General features: G+C 48.7%; 1 protein-coding gene across 1 annotated transcript in view; it reads left to right on the top strand.

The window, feature by feature from the left end:
- Positions 1-16,128, top strand: part of Dscam (DS cell adhesion molecule) — a 665,830-nt gene extending 649,702 nt beyond the window's left edge. The window contains exon 33 of the mRNA XM_047564141.1: positions 15,640-16,128. Within this exon, the coding sequence (XP_047420097.1) occupies positions 15,640-15,989 (350 nt within the window). The 3' untranslated portion in view covers positions 15,990-16,128. The remainder of the gene's footprint in view (positions 1-15,639) is intronic.
- The last annotated feature ends 589 nt before the right edge of the window (positions 16,129-16,717 follow it).

Here is a 16,717-nt window from a genome sequence, read left to right as displayed (position 1 = left end):
CCACAGTTTCTTTATCCATTCATCAATTGAAGGACATCTAGGCTGCTTCCACAATCTGGTTATTGTGAATTGAGCAGCTGTGAACATTGATGTGGCCGCATCTTTGTAGTATTCTGCTTTTAAGTCCTTGATGAGGCTGGTCATTCTGTTTCTGCTTCGGTCTTCCAACCTCTGGACATCTTGCTCCTCACCACTAGCCCTTCTCTTCTTGATGGTCCCATTTCTCCTCTTTCCCTTTTCCTTGGTCTGTCTTCAGTACCAATAATTTTGATCCAAACTTTAAAGCTCGCTACAAATAGTGATCAAATGGCACAAGTTGGCCAGATCTACACCAGGAAACAGGAAACGTGTCTTAGCTTCTTTTTTATCTTTCTCTCCCAGGTTACCAGATATCCAGTAGGCACATAGTTAATATTCAAGAAATACTTCATCTGATTTAGCAGCACTGGATACATACCCCTGGCACTTTGTCTAGCAAGACTGACCAACTGGTTAAAATATCTCCACTGCTATAAATCACTAGTCGAACACAGAGAACAGTTAAGTCTATGTCATCTTCCTGCACCCTTTTAAACAAAGCAATTTATCTTGTGGACTTTCCCTTAACAAACCAAAAGGAAGGCTCTTCCACGGGTAAAGGTCTCCCCCCTCGTGAAATGCAGTAGCTACACACAAGGCAGGCATCTGGATCTAGCTTTAGATTTTTAATAAAACTTGAAATTTGAATTCTTAAGATTGTTAGATTTTAAATAAGAAATATTATGTACAATTATACTGCTCTGAAAGTAAAAACTAAAAATGAACAAACACAAATATTTCTTATTCTTGATTCTCTGAGAAATTGCTGGAAAGTTAATAGCTTTTCTTCCCCCAGGGTCAGGGTGGCTTCCAGTACTTCGATTACCCTGCCTATTCTTGGTTTCGGGCAGCATTTTGAGCCAGTTTCTCTCATTCTTGGATTACTGCTGCTTCTTTATTCATGATGTTTATGCTGTGCAATCGAAGAGGCCAATTTAAGAAGCTTCTTAAACCAATTTAAAGCTTCGAATGTGCAGCCCGGTGCAGCGTGGCCCCTCCAGCGTGGGCACTTCCACTCTGTGGCGCTCCTCTGGCCATTTGAGGTTTTCCAGCTGGAAATGGCCACAGCCTGCCACCACCTCGTTGATACGCTGAAAAACCAGCTATTGGAAGTAGCTATTGGATTTTAATTTTAGGATGCATTCATCCCGTACATCACTCTGAACTGAGGGTGTGTTCAACCAACCAGAGGGAGGCGTGAGAGGTGGCTCCGTGAAGTGCAAGCAGGCCCTGCCTTACCTGGAGGAAGGGCCCACCTCCGTGCCCCTTGGCACTGTTCTCACCTGGGTTGGCTGCCTTGTCCTCAGCCATTTATTTAAATAATGCTATTCTCCCTCTCTGATGTCTACCTGGCTCTCATATTGGCTCTTGAATAAAAATAAGGCTCCAGAAATCTTGACTACCAAGTAACCCTCTGCCCCAGCCCCACTCTCTCCCGTCTCCCTCGCCACCTTGAGCTCCACTCCTGGCAGATAATCAGACTGACTCCTGCTCCTGCCAAACAGCAAGCCTCCCTCCACTCCTCTCCAACGACTGTGTCTCTCCTCTCCTTTGGGCAGGCCAGCTGGACCTGAATCTTGGGTCTTGCATCCTCCTCCTCTCTTTTGCACATCACTAAAATTCTTAAAATTTCTACCGTGAATGTGTCTCTGAAAGTCATGAAAAGGATCTCCTTTCAGGTGCACATGTGCGTATACACTTATGCATATGCATGGGCATGCACACGTGTGGGCAATACCGGGTCATTAAAAGCATGGTAGGATATGTGCCCAAGGACACGTGCACACGTAGGCATGCATGAGCACACATGCATGCATACATGCACATGTGTGTGGCTGGTGCACACATACACACTGCAGCTCTCAGGCTCCGCCCTTCCTAAGACAGCCTTGCTTCGTCCCTCCTGGCCACTTCCCTTTCTTCCTTTGGCACACTTTTACTGAGCATCCACTGAGGATCTGGCTCTGCTTGGGAAGTTGAGAACGGGACAGAAATGAGACCTGCAAAGACCATGCCTTGAAAGAGCTTGCGTTCCCACGGGAGATAGTCACGTGGGCCCAGAGCATAGTCTTGGATGGTGGCAAGTGCTGGGAACAGAAATAACTCTGGGCAGGAGTCATTGGGCAGGGGGTGTTTGGGAAAAGATGCTCAGGGAAGGCCTCCTGGAGGCCATGAGCAGAGACCACAGGCCAGGCCGGGAGGGGCTTGGCGTTCAGAGCTAGGTCAGGAGCGCCTCTGGCAGACTTCCAAACGCTCCAGACGGTCAGGTGAGAAGAGCCAGGGGCCGCGGGACTAGGTCCTCACCAACTGCTCCGGGGCCACTCTGCCCAGACCCGCGCATGCCAGGTGCTCCTGGAGCAGAATGATCTGCTCCTTCCCAGAAACAAAACCTCCCGCCGAGCTTCTGGGGTCGGCTCCTGGAGGCTCTCCTATGACTCTGCTGTGCTCTCAGCAGATGTCCCTTGGACACATAAGTGACAGCAAGACATGTTCTGAGTGGTCCCAGACTTGGGACTCCAAGCCCATCTGCTTGAAATAAAACCTTCGCACCTATGTGCCTGGGTCTTTGCAGTCGCCTCCCCAACCCCTGCCTGCCCGTCCCGAGGCACTAACCCTGTCAAGTGCTCTGGCCATTTGCATAAGCGCTGTGGCAGCCCAGGCTGCTGCGCAGGCCCTCTGGTTCCAGGGCATGATCTCTTCCTTCTGAAGGCCTTTTCTCTCCTTCTGGGATCCTTAGAAGGCTCACAATTTTCTCTCAGTAGTTTATTGGGTTTCTGTCCCAATTGTTGGAAAATTAGAGTGTAACAGTCCTTTAGGAGGTGATAGGCAAAGGGTAGGCCTGCACCCTGACAGGCCAGTGACGCAGAAGTGGAAGGGCCACCTGTGCCTTGCCAAGTGATCAGCGAGAAACCACACCACAGGGACCAAGGGCTCACTGCATGTCCAGACAGACCTTGTCAATATGCTAATGTGACATTCATGTTGATTGAATATTTTCACTAAAAAGATGCCGAGCATTACCCTATGAAATTAAAGGGTTAATATATTAGATTAACATTTCCCAGTTTAATTCATTTATCAGAGTAAGATGCCATAGCAGAGACAGCAGGTAAGAGTCCTGGAGGCACAAGACAGGTAAATCTGGAGAAAGTCCAAAAAATAGGACAAAACCCACTTTATGGAAGACAGGCGTGCACACACACACACACACACACACACACACACACACACCTTACACATAGCCCATGAGATGCTCTGATAAGTCAAAGCAACATGAACGCTCAGGGATATTCTTAAAAGTAAGATGGAGACAGCAGGGACCATGCTCTTTCCACACGGTCTGGTATGGCTTCTTTGGGCACCAAGTTCCATCCCAAACTGGGAAGAAACAAGACATTCTTTCAAGTAAGGGAGCCGAGTGCCTCATGTTGAAAGTCCTTCGACCGCTTCCTGCTGTTCTTAGTAGAGACCTACATGACCCGAGGGATCAGTCCCATCTTGCTTTCTGGCTTGACCCCTGGTCTTCCAACCTCCAACCCCAACCCCAGTCTAACTCAGCTCCTTCTGCGGGATGGTTGGAGATGCTTGGGGCCATGGAGAAGGGTGTTCAGCTTCCTGGTCGGACACAGGTCAGCCCCCAGCCAGAGTCCAGTCCAAGTGGTTGCCAGTGTGTCTAAAATGGTTCCCCAAAGGTCTTAAGTGGACCTGGGACCTGACCCTGAAGGTCTTAAGAAGGACCCTCGGGTCCACCTCCCTGCTGATGAGTTCGGCGCCTGCCTAAGGGCCAGGGAAGCTTTCCGACTCTGCTGTCCCTCACAACTACCTGAGTTCAGAAGCTGCAGCCTGCTTCATTCCTCAGTGGAGTTTTAAAATTCCACCTGCAAATCGAAAGAACACAATGTCAACACGCTATTAAAAATACATGAAGCCTACGTACGAGCAAGGGTGGTAACAGAGCGTGCGCGTGGAGCTCTGGTATCAGTCTCACATGATTTATTTAGGGTTTTTCCCAGTTCTCATATGGGAGTGGAGATTGGTTTACCACGAGAGATTCGTTTACAGGTTTTCATTACCGTGCTGCAACATTAACATTGAACTACAAAAGCACCAGGTCCCGTCTGCCCCTGGTATGTGTGGACACCACACCCCTCTGGTGCTGAGCTCCTCGGTGCTCTCCCACGGTGCAGACTGATCGCCCTGGTTTTTAGTGAAATTGCTAGAACTCGAGCTAGGCATCCTTTGCTTCCTGCTTTAGCATCTGCACCCAGCTCCGTGCAAGCACAGACATCAAACCTGTTAGAAATTAATGAAAGATTCTTTTGGTGTCTCCTGAGGCATTTGAGCCCCTGAGGGTGGCTACACTTTCGTTCTGCATGAATTTGGAAAAGCACTTGCATATTTCCATGACGTCTGACCAATAAAGCATTGTGCAGGGGAGGCTGTTGCCTCATGCCCTGGAACTCTGAGCCCCAGGAACGCATACATTTGTTGCACACTTTTCTTGAAATTCCTAAAGCAAATTAATCAATCCATTTTCTTAAGTGGGATGGCTCAGAGCTTAAGAAAGAATCTTTTAGGCTTAAAGGTGCCCTAAGAAATAGATATGCTCTGTATTAGACTGAAGAGCTCTGGAGTTATGGTTCTAGAGCTATTTGGAAGCAGATGCAGGGTTCCTACACGAAGCTCCAAACCAGTGCCTTTCCCCTGGGCTCAGCTCCCAGCTCACCAGGCACAGTGGAAGGAAGATGTGGGGATTCCCTTGTACCACTGGCCACTCTGGATATCTTATATGTCCAGGGAGAGCAGAGATCATAACTCCTGTTGATCAATACTCTGAAGAGATGATTCCTCATGCTGGTTGAATCTCAGTCACTCTCAAGTAAAAGCAAAGTAAAATAAGGATCCACTTAGAATTAGGAACTTCAGTCATCTACACTGGGTTTTCTCAAGAGCAGCACCATTGAGAGTTGAGCCAAGGTAGCTGCCTGTAGTGGGGTGTCCTGTGCTTGGACGGATGTCGAGCAGTGTCCATGACCTCTGGCCAGTAGCACCCTCCTCCCCCTCCACATGGTGACAATAAGAAGTATCCCAGGGTCGGGGCCGGGAGTCACCATTGGCAGGTCGTCGCTGCCGTGGTCTTCCGACCTTTTCTACTAGTGCAGTGCATGGCGAAAGGCAGGATTCACTGATGGAGAACAGATTACTGGAATGCACTTCCATCAGAGGTTTTCTGAATCGATTCATTCTTGTTCTGTTTCAGTATTGATTTTGCCATCTTTCCTCTAAAGCTGAAATAAATTTAGACTTTGTGTGTGAATCTGAATATATTAAGAAAGTTCAGGAAGTTCTGCTGTCAGCTAAAAGGAGGCAGGATTTTCATACAGCAGTTTGCACACCAGCCGGCCTCCCGTGGCTGGACCGCTCCCTTCGTGGGGGTGGCAAGCTCCGGGCAGGCACCTGCTGATGGATGAGGAGCCTGTTCCAGGACCGGAGGTGCGGAGGTGATAATGACATTGGCCTGCAGAGTGCTTAGGGATGGAGGGGAAAATCGATGCTGACTTAGTTAATCTAACCCTTCAGGGACATTAGTGGCATTGGAGGTCCCCAGAGGGCAGTGGAAGCGGATGAGAGATGAAACATTATGTCAAGTAACAAGGCACCGCATTGCACTAATGGCCAAATCATCCTCATCCCTGGAGGGGGGCATCCACGCCACTGCCTGGGGTGCCCCTGGTGACCTGCAGCAAGGACAGTGGAGGAAATGGGAGAAACAGGGGGCCATGGCCGTGGGTACACATCTCGGAAGCGCAAAGAAGGGCTTCGTCACCAGCCGTGTGATCTCTCCTCATGGCAGTTACCTCTCCGATGACCTCTCCTGCTCCACGCTTTGCCACAGCGACGGGGTTAGAGGTTTCTCTCTTCCATCTGCTCGCTCTCCGACTTCCATTGCTCTGTGGGGCTGCGGCTCCTGGTTACCTCCCTCTGCCTCTGTCTGTCTGTGTTTCTGGCTCTCTGGTTCCTTGTCCCTCCTCCTCCCCCTGCCTCGTCTGTCTCTTTCTCTCGTCCACGCCGTCGAGGCTGCCCCCTCAGAGCCCACACTTGGCTTCCCCTCCCCACCGGCCCTCCGCCCTTCACCTCTGACGCGGGCCCCCCGGGCAGGGCCTGGGAGCAGAGCAGAGAGGGGCGGGTGGTGTGCAAATGTGAATTCAAACCTCCCAAGTCTGTGGTGGATCGTGTTCCAAAGGCCTGGAGGGGCCTCATCAGCCTCTGTCACTATGTCCAAGTAAGGCTTGGGAAGGAGACACGGATAGAGTCCAGCTAACTGGGAAGGGGCTAGAAGGGTGAGCAATTAGGTAAGTAGGGCAAAAGGGGACATGAAGTGACCCACATCTGGGTCCTTGTGCTAGAGGGCCAGGTTCCCAGAGCAGAAGGGAAACCATACAGGAGGAGAGAGAGAGAGAGAGAGAGAGAGAGAGAGAGAGAGCCCAGAGGGGGCCGTGAGGAGGAGCAGAGGCGACAGAGTGTGTGATCCCCCAAGCCTGCGGGAGACCCTGAGACCCTCTGCAGCTGGTTTTGCGGAAGCAGGGCGGGGCTGGAGCAGGGCTCTGGCTCTGTGAGCGTCTGTGCGGTGACGGGTCGGACCGGGCCTGCGTGCCTGGTGGAGGCAGGACTGTGGCGTGGTGACCCCACACAGTGGTTCTGGATTTCAGAGCAGAAAGCGTCCTGCAACTTTTGGGCCGTTACTGTTCTCCAGCATGTGGGGACCTCACGGGTCCTGGCTGATCCGTGTGGGGCACGTCGCTCCCCGTGCCTTGTAAAGGGACTCTGCTTCCTCCTGGGGGAATTCAGGAGAGCTGGAGTCCAGGTCCAGCGAGCACCGAGGTGCCTTGAGGCCAGCTGGACAGGTGTCTGCTTCTGCAGGGAGCAGGTGTTGTGGGAATCAGGCAAGACTGCAAAGGGCACTGGAAGAGTGGGGGATTCAAGCTTCATTTTACGCCCGCAGGCCCAGAGGAGATCCGCACTGCAGATTCTGAGCGCCTCTGAGCAGTTTTTCACAACATTTATAGGTTATCTAGTACCATAAATTTTCTAGTCTAAAACAATACGTGGTTGTGCACAAGATTTCAAAAAAAAAATATGTGATTGTGTGTAAGAGTTTTCAGGTGGGAAGCATGTTTACGGAAGCAGAGAGCAATAAGGCCTCTTTCCAGGCCTTCATAAATCTCTAGCCTCAGCGAGCCTTCACAGGGGTTTTACACTTCAAAGGAAAGTAGTTAGCTCCTGGGGAAAGTTCTTTACAACCCAAAAGGTAGGAGCAACTGGCGCAATTAGGTCCTCTGAAAACCAGCAGGCGGGAGGGGAGGGGACTCTCCCTTCCCCAGACACTGATTTTCCCACAGTGTCCTTGGTTTACTCTGTATCCAGGCCTGGGTTAGTTACCATTACAGGGGCAGGGGATGGCTCAGGCTTGGCCTTGGAGAGACCCGAGGAGGGGTGAGTGGCAGGGCAGTGCCAGCCTTGCACGTGGGGACGTGGAGCTGAGCAGAGTGGGCACCCTTAGCCGTGTCCAGTGTGGCAACTCTGTGGGTCCTTAGGCACACCCTCCTTTGCCCCTGATTTGTGAAGACAGAACTGTTTCCAAATTGTAGAAGAGTTCCGTGTGGCTCCATGGGAGAAGGCCCCAAGCCCATCATATCCAAGAAGAAAGGACATCAGAATGAACTCCCTGGGGTTACAATGGCCAATCACTACAAATCAGGAGGCTTAAAGCAACACACATTCTCTCACAGTTCTGGAGACAAGTACCAGCAGAGCTGTGCGTGGGAGGAGCCCCTTCCTTGCTTCTTTCAGCCTCTGGCGGTTCCAGGTGTCCTTGGCCTGTGGCCACCTCACTCCAGTCTCTGCCTCCATTTCCAGGACTCTGTGTCTCTGTGTCTCCCATCACCCTCTGCCTTTCCCTCATAAGGACACATGCTGTCGGAGTTAGAACCCACCCTGATCCTCGTCCCATGATCCTTAACTCCACTGCCTCTGCAAAAACCCTTTCTCCAGATGAGGTTGCACTCAGAGATGCCGAGGGAGGGTCCCTGGATGTATCTCTCTGGGGACCACCCATCGAGCCCCTGCAGACAAACACTGAGTTACAGAGAAGAGCTCCTGCTCCCTCTGGCAGACCTCCGGCCCTGACTGCAGACCCTCGTTCTATGGCGACGTTTCCCGAGTGTCCCAGTGGAGTCCTCCCCACAGCTTTCCATAGCGGTCCTGTGATTCCCATCTTATGAGGGAGGAAACCCAGCCCAGATCCACAGCATCAGACAAATGCAGCAGTGTCCTCCTGACCTCCACACTCATTGTCACAGCTGGAGTCAGTGTGGAAACAGGTGGCAGAGGGCGGGGCAGGGTGGGGCAGGGCAGACGGGTCTACCAATGTCCCATGACCCTCACGGTCCCCACGTCACTCTCCCTTGGCAGCAATAACTGCAGGAGCTGCCTTGGCAACTAGGTAGGCATCTGAGAAACAGGAAATGGCCAGACTCCTAGAAGTTCCGTTTCCCAAGTGGAACTTGGACTGGGTTGGGTTTTTAATGGACATAAAGTGCCCATAGTAAAGCCCACCACTGACTCTTCTGGCGCTTTCTTCCCTGCGAGGTCATGAATTATGGAGAGAGCTCATTGGCAGCTTTCACACAGTCGAAAGAGTTATTTGAGTATTAATCAGAAAATGCACACTGTCCAAAAAAGGTTGCATGAGAGCATCATGCAACCTCATGAAGTTCCGCGTGGAGAACTGGATGCTTGGGCAGCAGAGTAGCCATTAACAGACATGGCAGCTCTTGTATGTGAAGACCTGAGGCTGAGCCATTCCCATTGTGAAGGGTTTGCATTGCTCCCCAGAACCTTCTAGATCACTCTCTCTAAAGTGGGAACACCTGTGGCAGGGGTAGATGTCACGGGGGTTTTGTCTTTTGTTTCAAACATGTTTGTGCTGTCTAACCTAACACCTGCACCTTCTGTAATCCTGCCCGGACCAAGACGCCAGGGTTTGGTAGCACTTTAATACGATTTGAGCATTTAAGCAAAAGCTGCAGGATAGAGACTGGTCCCCAAATTTGTTATAACACGTTGCAAACACATCAAATGTGCAAGATTGAGTTGGGTCTCAGAAATAGCATGAGGCATTCTTTTTTTTTTTAATTTATTTTTATTGTAAACAAATGGGATACTTGTTTCTGTTTGTACATGGAGTAACAGCATACCATTTGCAAATTCATATATTTACCTAAAGTAATGGTGTTTGATTCATTCCATTATTTTTTCCTCCCCCCCCACCCCTCCCACCCCTCCCACCTCTCTTTCCCCTCTACACAGTCCCTCCTTCCTCCATTCTTGCCCTCCTCCCACCCTCCATTATGTGTCATCATACACTTATCAGTGAGATCATTCAACTTTTGGATTTTTGAGATTGGCTTATCTCACTTAACATGATATTCTCCAATTTCATCCATTTGCCTGCAAATGCCATAATTTTATTATTCTTTATAGCTGAGTAATATTCCATTGTATATATATACCACAGTTTCTTTATCCATTCATCAATTGAAGGACATCTAGGTTGGTTCCACAGTCTGCCTATTGTGAATTGAGCAGCTATGAACATTGATGTGGCTGTATCTCTGTAGTATGCTGATTTTAAGTCCTTTGGGTATAGGCCTAGGAGTGGGATAGCTGGGTCAAATGGTAGGTCCATTCCAAGTTTTCTAAGGAATCTCCACACTGCTTTCCAGAGTGGCTGCACTAATTTGCAGCCCCACCAGCAATGTATGAGTGTACCTTTTCCCCCACATCCTCTTCAACACCTATTGTTGCTTGTATTCTTGATAATTGCCATTCTAATTGGGGTGAGATGGAATCTTACAGTGGTTTTGATTTGCATTTCTCTTATTACTAGAGATGTTGAACATTTTTCCATATATCTGTTGATTGCTTGTACATCTTCTTCTGTGAAGTGTCTACTCATTTCCTTAGCCCATTTGTCGATTGGATTATTTGCATTCTTGGTGTAGAGTTTTTTGAGTTCTCTATATATTCTGGAAATTAGTGCTCTATCTGAAGTATGAGTGGAAAAGATTTTCTCCCACTCTGTAGGCTCTTTCTTCGCATTGCTGATAGTTTCCTTTGCTGAGAGAAAGCTTTTTAGTTTGAATCTATCCCAGTTATTGATTCTTGCTTTTATTTCTTGTGCTTTAAGAGTCCTGTTGAGGAAGTCTGGTCCTAAGCCGACATGTTGAAGATCTGGACCTACTTTTTCTTCTATAATCTGCAGGGTCTCTGGTCTGATTCCAAGGTCCTTAATCCATTTTGAGTTGAGTTTCTTGCATGGTGAGAGATATGGGTTTAGTTTCATTGTGTTGCATATGGATTTCCAGTTTTCCCAGCACCATTTGTTGAAGAAGCTATCTTTTCTCCATTGCATGTTTTTGGCACCTTTGTCTAGTATGAGAAAATTGTATTTATTTGGGTTTGTGTCCATGTCCTCTATTCTGTACCATTGATCTACCTGTCTATTTTGGTGCCAATACCATGCTGCTTTTGTTACTATTGCTTTGTAGTATAGTTGAAGTTCTGGTATTGCGATACCCCCTGTTTCATTCTTCCTGCTAAGGATTGCTTTAGCTATTCTGGGTTTCTTATTCTTCTAGATGAATTTCATGATTGCTTGCTCTATTTCTGTAAGGTACGTCATTGGGATTTTACTTGGAATTGCATTGAATCTGTATGCACTTTTGGTAGTATGGCCATTTTGACGATATTAATTCCACCTATCCAAAAACATGGGAGATCTTTCCATCTTCTAAGGTCTTCCTTAATTTCTTTCTTCAATGTTTTGTAGTTTTCATTGTAGAGATCTTTTACCTCTTTGGTTAGATTGATTCCCAAGTATTTTATTTATTTTTTTTTTTGAGGCTATTGCAAATGGGGTTTTTTTCCTCATTTCCCTTTCCGCTGTTTTGTCACTTGCGTATAAAAATGCTTTAGATTTATGCGCGTTGATTTTATAGCCTGCTATTTTGCTGAATTCATTGATGAGGTCTAGAAGTTTTCTGAAGGAGGTTTTTGGATCCTCTAAATATAGAATCATGTCATCAGCAAATAATGACAGCTTAAGTTCATCTTTTCCTATTCATATCCCTTTAATTTCTTTAGTCTGCCTAATTGCAGCATGAGGTATTCTTAACCTACCTTTTTAAATAACCTTGGAGGTAAATGTCTTCCACAAGTTCTCAAACATTTGACCTAATAAAACTAGCAGTAGTCATATAAATAAATAAAAAGCCAAACTAATATAATTTTCCTAGCAGACTCAGGAATAGATTGATAATCACTTTTTAAAAATTATGTACATAAAAATCCACAGATTGCAAAATTGATCAATAAGAGGGTGATTCACATGGATAATGTTCTTCACATTGCAAAATAATTCTCCAGCTTATTTCTTAATGACAGCTATGGTAATGATTTTGTGATTTTGTTTGCAATAATTAACCCCTATCAGAGAAGATTGAGAAGTAGATCCATTTTCATACATGAAGATAGTAATTTTCAATGCCATAAGGTTTCATTTTTCAAAATTAAATGCTTGCTTTTTTTTTTCAGAAGCAAAGCTAATCCACAGGCGGGAAACACCTGTATCTTCAACATTAGAGTTCACCATGCTAGGCCTCCAGGTGCAGCGAGTAACCAAAATCCTTTTCTCAAGAATGCCAAATTATGTCCTTTCTTTCTACAGAAGTGTAATGGCCAATTTATTGTCAAGGTGATTTTTCCTGGCTTCCCTTTGGTCCAGCTCACCATATGAAGCCAACATTGAAGTAGCATGATTTCAGTGAGCCAATTCCAAAGTGTTGCTGGGGTCGTTTTAGTGAATGGCAGGCTGCGGATCTTGTTGAAATCATATGATTACTCATCTTTTCTTAGGAGGGTGAGGACATTCTGAGAAAGCCAATGGGGAAATGCAGCGATTCTTTAATCATAATACCAAGGCATGCCAGTGTAATGCACAGGCATGGACGTCTTTTGGTAAATGTCCCAAAAGCAAGATTGTCCTTCCTCTTGTTCTGGGGAAGAAAATCCTAAAAAAAAAAAATAGCATTTCGAGAATTTATATGCTCTTTTAAATTATGTAAAGTGCATTTGCAACACCTGTCTTGGTTTTATTTATTTCCAGGTCTATTCTTCTACTCCCTGGTTTTTCTCGTTTAGTGGCTAACATGAAGACACTTTCTGGGGCTCTGGGTTTGAACCCTGCTGAACGCTGATCCTTCCAGTGCTTTGTCAGTATGCCATCTAGCCGTAGCAGCTTTCCTTGGCTCACCTGGTCTTTCAGTCACCTCACCCCTCACCTTTCAGAGCCTGAGGACCCAAAAATAGCAAATGAGGAAATCTCTATGGATGACTGGGAGCCAATAGAAAAATGCAGAAAGCAGGGGATATTTTGAAGCAAAAATAACAGGCATTTTCAATTATTTTAGTTTCGGAAAAGAGGAATGAGTTGTGCTAGGTATATATTAAGATAAATATGCCTACTAGATATCTTCTCTAGGATGTTCTCAACCACATCAAACTCAATGTGTATGAAACCAAACGTGTTATCTTTTGCCACGAAAATATATTTCTCCTGTACCTTCATTCACAGTCGATAGTTTGTATTAGTTTACTTTTGTTACTATAACAAAATACTTGATGCAGACTGGACTCAACTTTTTCATTGCTGTGACTATATGATCTGACCAATTATAGAGGAGGAAAGGTTTATTTGAGGGCTCACGGTTTCAGAGGTCTTAGTCCATAGAAGCCCGGCTCCACTCATCCGGGTTTGAGGTGAGGCAGAACTTCTTAGTGTAAGAGGGTGGCAGAGGGAAGCAGCTCACATCATCAGGAAGCAGAGAGACTCCACTCTCCAGATACAAAATATATACCCCAAAGCCATGCCCCAGTTCCCACCTCCTCAATCCATACCCTACCACTTCAGTTAGATTAATTCACTGATTGGGCTAAGACTCTTACTACCCAATCATTCCTCCTCTGAACCTTCCTGCACTGTCTCACATGTGAGCTTGTGGGGGACCCCTCACTTCCAAACCCTAACACAGTCTAATTTCTAAAGAAAAGAGGTTAATTTAGCTTTCAGCATTGGAGGCTGAGAGTCCAAAAAGTACAGCACGGTCTCTTGTGATGGCCCATGGCTACGTGGGGAATGAGACTGTGTACAGGAAAAAGAGACCTCTCAAAACAGGAAGCCAGAGAGAGATGGGGGCCCACGTCCTTCCCATGGTTTACCCACAACTGCCCTGTGACTCTCCCACTAGACCACAACTTTAAAGGTTCCATCAACTCTCACCACCTCGTATGTCACACTGAGGACCTACCTTCCAACTCACGAAACTTTGGGGGACACATTGAAACTATATCCTTACCAGGATGGTCCTGCCGTCCACCCTATGCCCTGAACTTGAAACCTGCAGGGAAGTTGTACCTGACCCACCCTTCCCTTCCACCACTCCCACTTGTCTCCATTCTGAAGTCATCTTCTTGGTCTGCTTTCTGTCTCATAGCTTTAATCCTCTCTTATATCCCTCAGCTGCCCCTCAGCTGGGCCCATCCCCAGGTCTCCCTGCCCTGCATGCCCTCCTGCCTGGTCTCTTGCCGCCAAGACTGCAGACCCCCAGCCCATTCTCTGGTACTAGAGCTGCAGGTGTGCACAGTTGGCGATTCCCTGGGGCCTCAAGATGGCCAGGAGAGCCCAGCCTTCATCCAGTGTGCTGCACAGCACCCCATGCCGATTCCTATCTTGAAATGAAAAAGGCGAGACGTTCAGGGCTGGAGAACAGTGGCATTTGCAGAGACTCCGAGCCAGGCTTAATCCAGTTGGGGCTGGACAGCGCTGCCTGCAAAGTGCCTCCCGCCTCTGGGCCCTAAGTGCCCGGGCATTGCAGGAGCCGGGGCTGGGTTCGCGCCTTGAGCCAGGGGCGGGAACACTGGGAGGAGAGGAGTTGGGAGACTCTGCTGTGGAATGCCCCTGAGAGGAAGGTGCCCAGAGGACGGAGGGCTCGGGCACTCAGGTTCAGAAGGAAGGGACGGCATAAACAAGGCTGGGCACGGGAGAAAGGGTGAAGCTGGGACTGAGGGCTGGCCTTTGTGACCTGGGTGTGTAGGCTGTGACCACTTAAAATTCAGGATGGACATTCACGTGGAAACATCTAGCAAAGCTTCTGAAAGCCAAGCCCAGGGCTCGGGAGAGAGAGCACAAGGGAAGCGGGGTGACTTCCACAGAGGCGATGCAAGCCACTGAGCAGCGACTGGCAAGGGACCACAGGAAGCTCCGCATTTAGGGAATAGAGGGAGGAGAGGACCAGTAACAGGGAGGGAGAAGTGGCAGCCAGGGTGCCCCAAGAAGACTGGGAGCCCACGGTGCCACACATTGTCATGGCACATGGATGAGGACCAAGGGGAAGCCATGCAGTGGACACTAGAGGACACAGCTGGAAAGCGTAGAAACCACGTCAGTCAGGCCTCCCAAGAAGCAGATGCCAAGACCGATCGGACTTGCAAGGGATTTGTTGGGGAAATTCTTGTGACGAATGCAGAAGGCAGGGAGAGCCCAAGGCCCAGCTGTGGCAGCAGACAGGGAAGGAGGGAGTGTGCAGGGAGGACCTCAGACACAGGGCACTTCTGAGGACGGGTGGCACTCCCTGAGCAAAGGCAGCCTGCCAGGGAAAACTGCCCATCGCAGAACTGCTCGCTGGGTAGCCCCGCCTTGCCAGCCTCGGCCTTGGAGCCCAAAGGAAAGGCGGCCTCCACACAGGGGGGCGCAGCCAGAGCAGACCATCAGCCAGCACTCCCCCAACGCAGGTGCTGCTGCAGGAGACCAGAGGTGCGTCTCCATGGCACCCAGAGGCCACGGCAGTAGACAGATGGATGCTCTGCTAAGTTGCTCTCAGGTCTGCACCCAGCACAGCCCAGAAGAGACAAAGGGAGAGCGTTAGCAGGTTGGCAAGGCCCACTAAGGAGGCCTGAGCTGCGGCGTCCACCCCAGGTCATGGCGGAAAGCTACACCCAGGCAGCAGGCTGGGGTCACAGGGCTCCACAGAACTGCCCAGACAAGAGCCCGCTCTCCGCCACTCCTCCCTCCTCCAGCCCTGGGCCCTCGCAGCACCTCCAGGCATGGGGAGGCCAATCCGTCACACTGTCCCCAGCAGACACGTTTTCTTGGACGCATGTCTTTCTTCTGGTTATGGTGTTTGGCTCTTGTCTCCATTTCTCTGGCTCAGGTATGACCTTGGAGAACCATAGTTAACACACAGACGCTGGCTCCTCATGCCCAGTGCAGAGCCGTGCGAGGCCATCGCATCTGTCTTTGTGGGAGCTCCGGGGAGGCATCTTGAAACTGCCCCCGCACCATGGCGTCGCCGCCTCTAGCCTGTTGGGCCACCGCGGGCCACGAGGGCACTGTGCACACGTTAACCGCCAAGAAGCCAGCTAACTCTCTGTGTTTGTTTCTAGGTGACCTCATACATTTGCCTCCATACCTTAGAATGGACTTCTTGTTGAACCGAGGGGCGCCAGGCACCAGCAGGGACCTGAGTTTAGGACAAGCGTGCTTGGAGCCTCAGAAAAGCAGGACCCTCAAGCGCCCTGCCGTCCTGGAACCCATCCCCCTGGAGGCTCCCTCCTCGGCCTCCACGAGAGAAGGACAGTCGTGGCAGCAGGGGGCCGTGGCCACGTTACCTCAGCGAGAAGGGGCAGAGCTAGGACAGGCAGCCAAGATGAGCAGCTCCCAGGAATCTCTGCTCGACTCTCGGGGCCATTTGAAAGGAAACAATCCCTACGCGAAATCCTACACCCTGGTATAACAAACGGCACGGCTGGGCAGCGGTTGTAAATACGATTTAAACGATTCAATCAAAGCTACCTTTTTTTTACGGAATTCCAATATTTATAATTAAAGAAAATTGCCAAAATATATTAAAAAAAAAAAAAAAAAAAAGAAAATACTGAAACCACAGACAGTGCAAAGACTCTCCTGCTTTTTTTCTGTCTGAGTGTGAGCTCCACCTGCCTGGGCATCTGATTTTTTGGGAAAGAAGTCCAGTTTTATGATCTTCACAGGCGACTGCATTTTTACTGATTTTCTACAAGGTGCATGGGGGACCAATTCAACCTTCTGACTGGAAGTTCTATCACACAAGAGTCAAGGAAGAAAACGGGGAGGGGGGAGATCAGCCTATTTGTGAATTTAAAAGGAACATTGATTTGGGGGCAGGGGACAGCTTTAGTCACGTTTGCACACCTTTCTTTCCCGTTAGAAACCGGGTCCTCAATTTGATCTTTTGTTGTTAATTAGGATGAGTGCCGTCAGTGAAGGGGTGGGGGGAATCAATTTGGTTTTCTTTTTTGTTTATTTTTTAATTTGATGAGACACTCTTTGCATTTTGTCTAAGCGAAATAAAAAAGAAAAGGTGGTCCGCCTTTATTTCAATGTCTGCTCCTCTTACCTCCTACGGAGTGCATGGGTCTCCTTCCGACTGGTTTTGGGGTTTGCAAATACCAGGACTGACCCAGAACCCAATTCAATGAGCCA

Source organism: Sciurus carolinensis, chromosome 9 (assembly GCF_902686445.1).
Source record: "Sciurus carolinensis chromosome 9, mSciCar1.2, whole genome shotgun sequence".
NCBI lineage: Eukaryota > Metazoa > Chordata > Mammalia > Rodentia > Sciuridae > Sciurus > Sciurus carolinensis.
The sequence above is the reverse complement of the archived record's forward strand: the minus strand, read 5'-3'. Positions and strand labels throughout refer to the sequence as shown.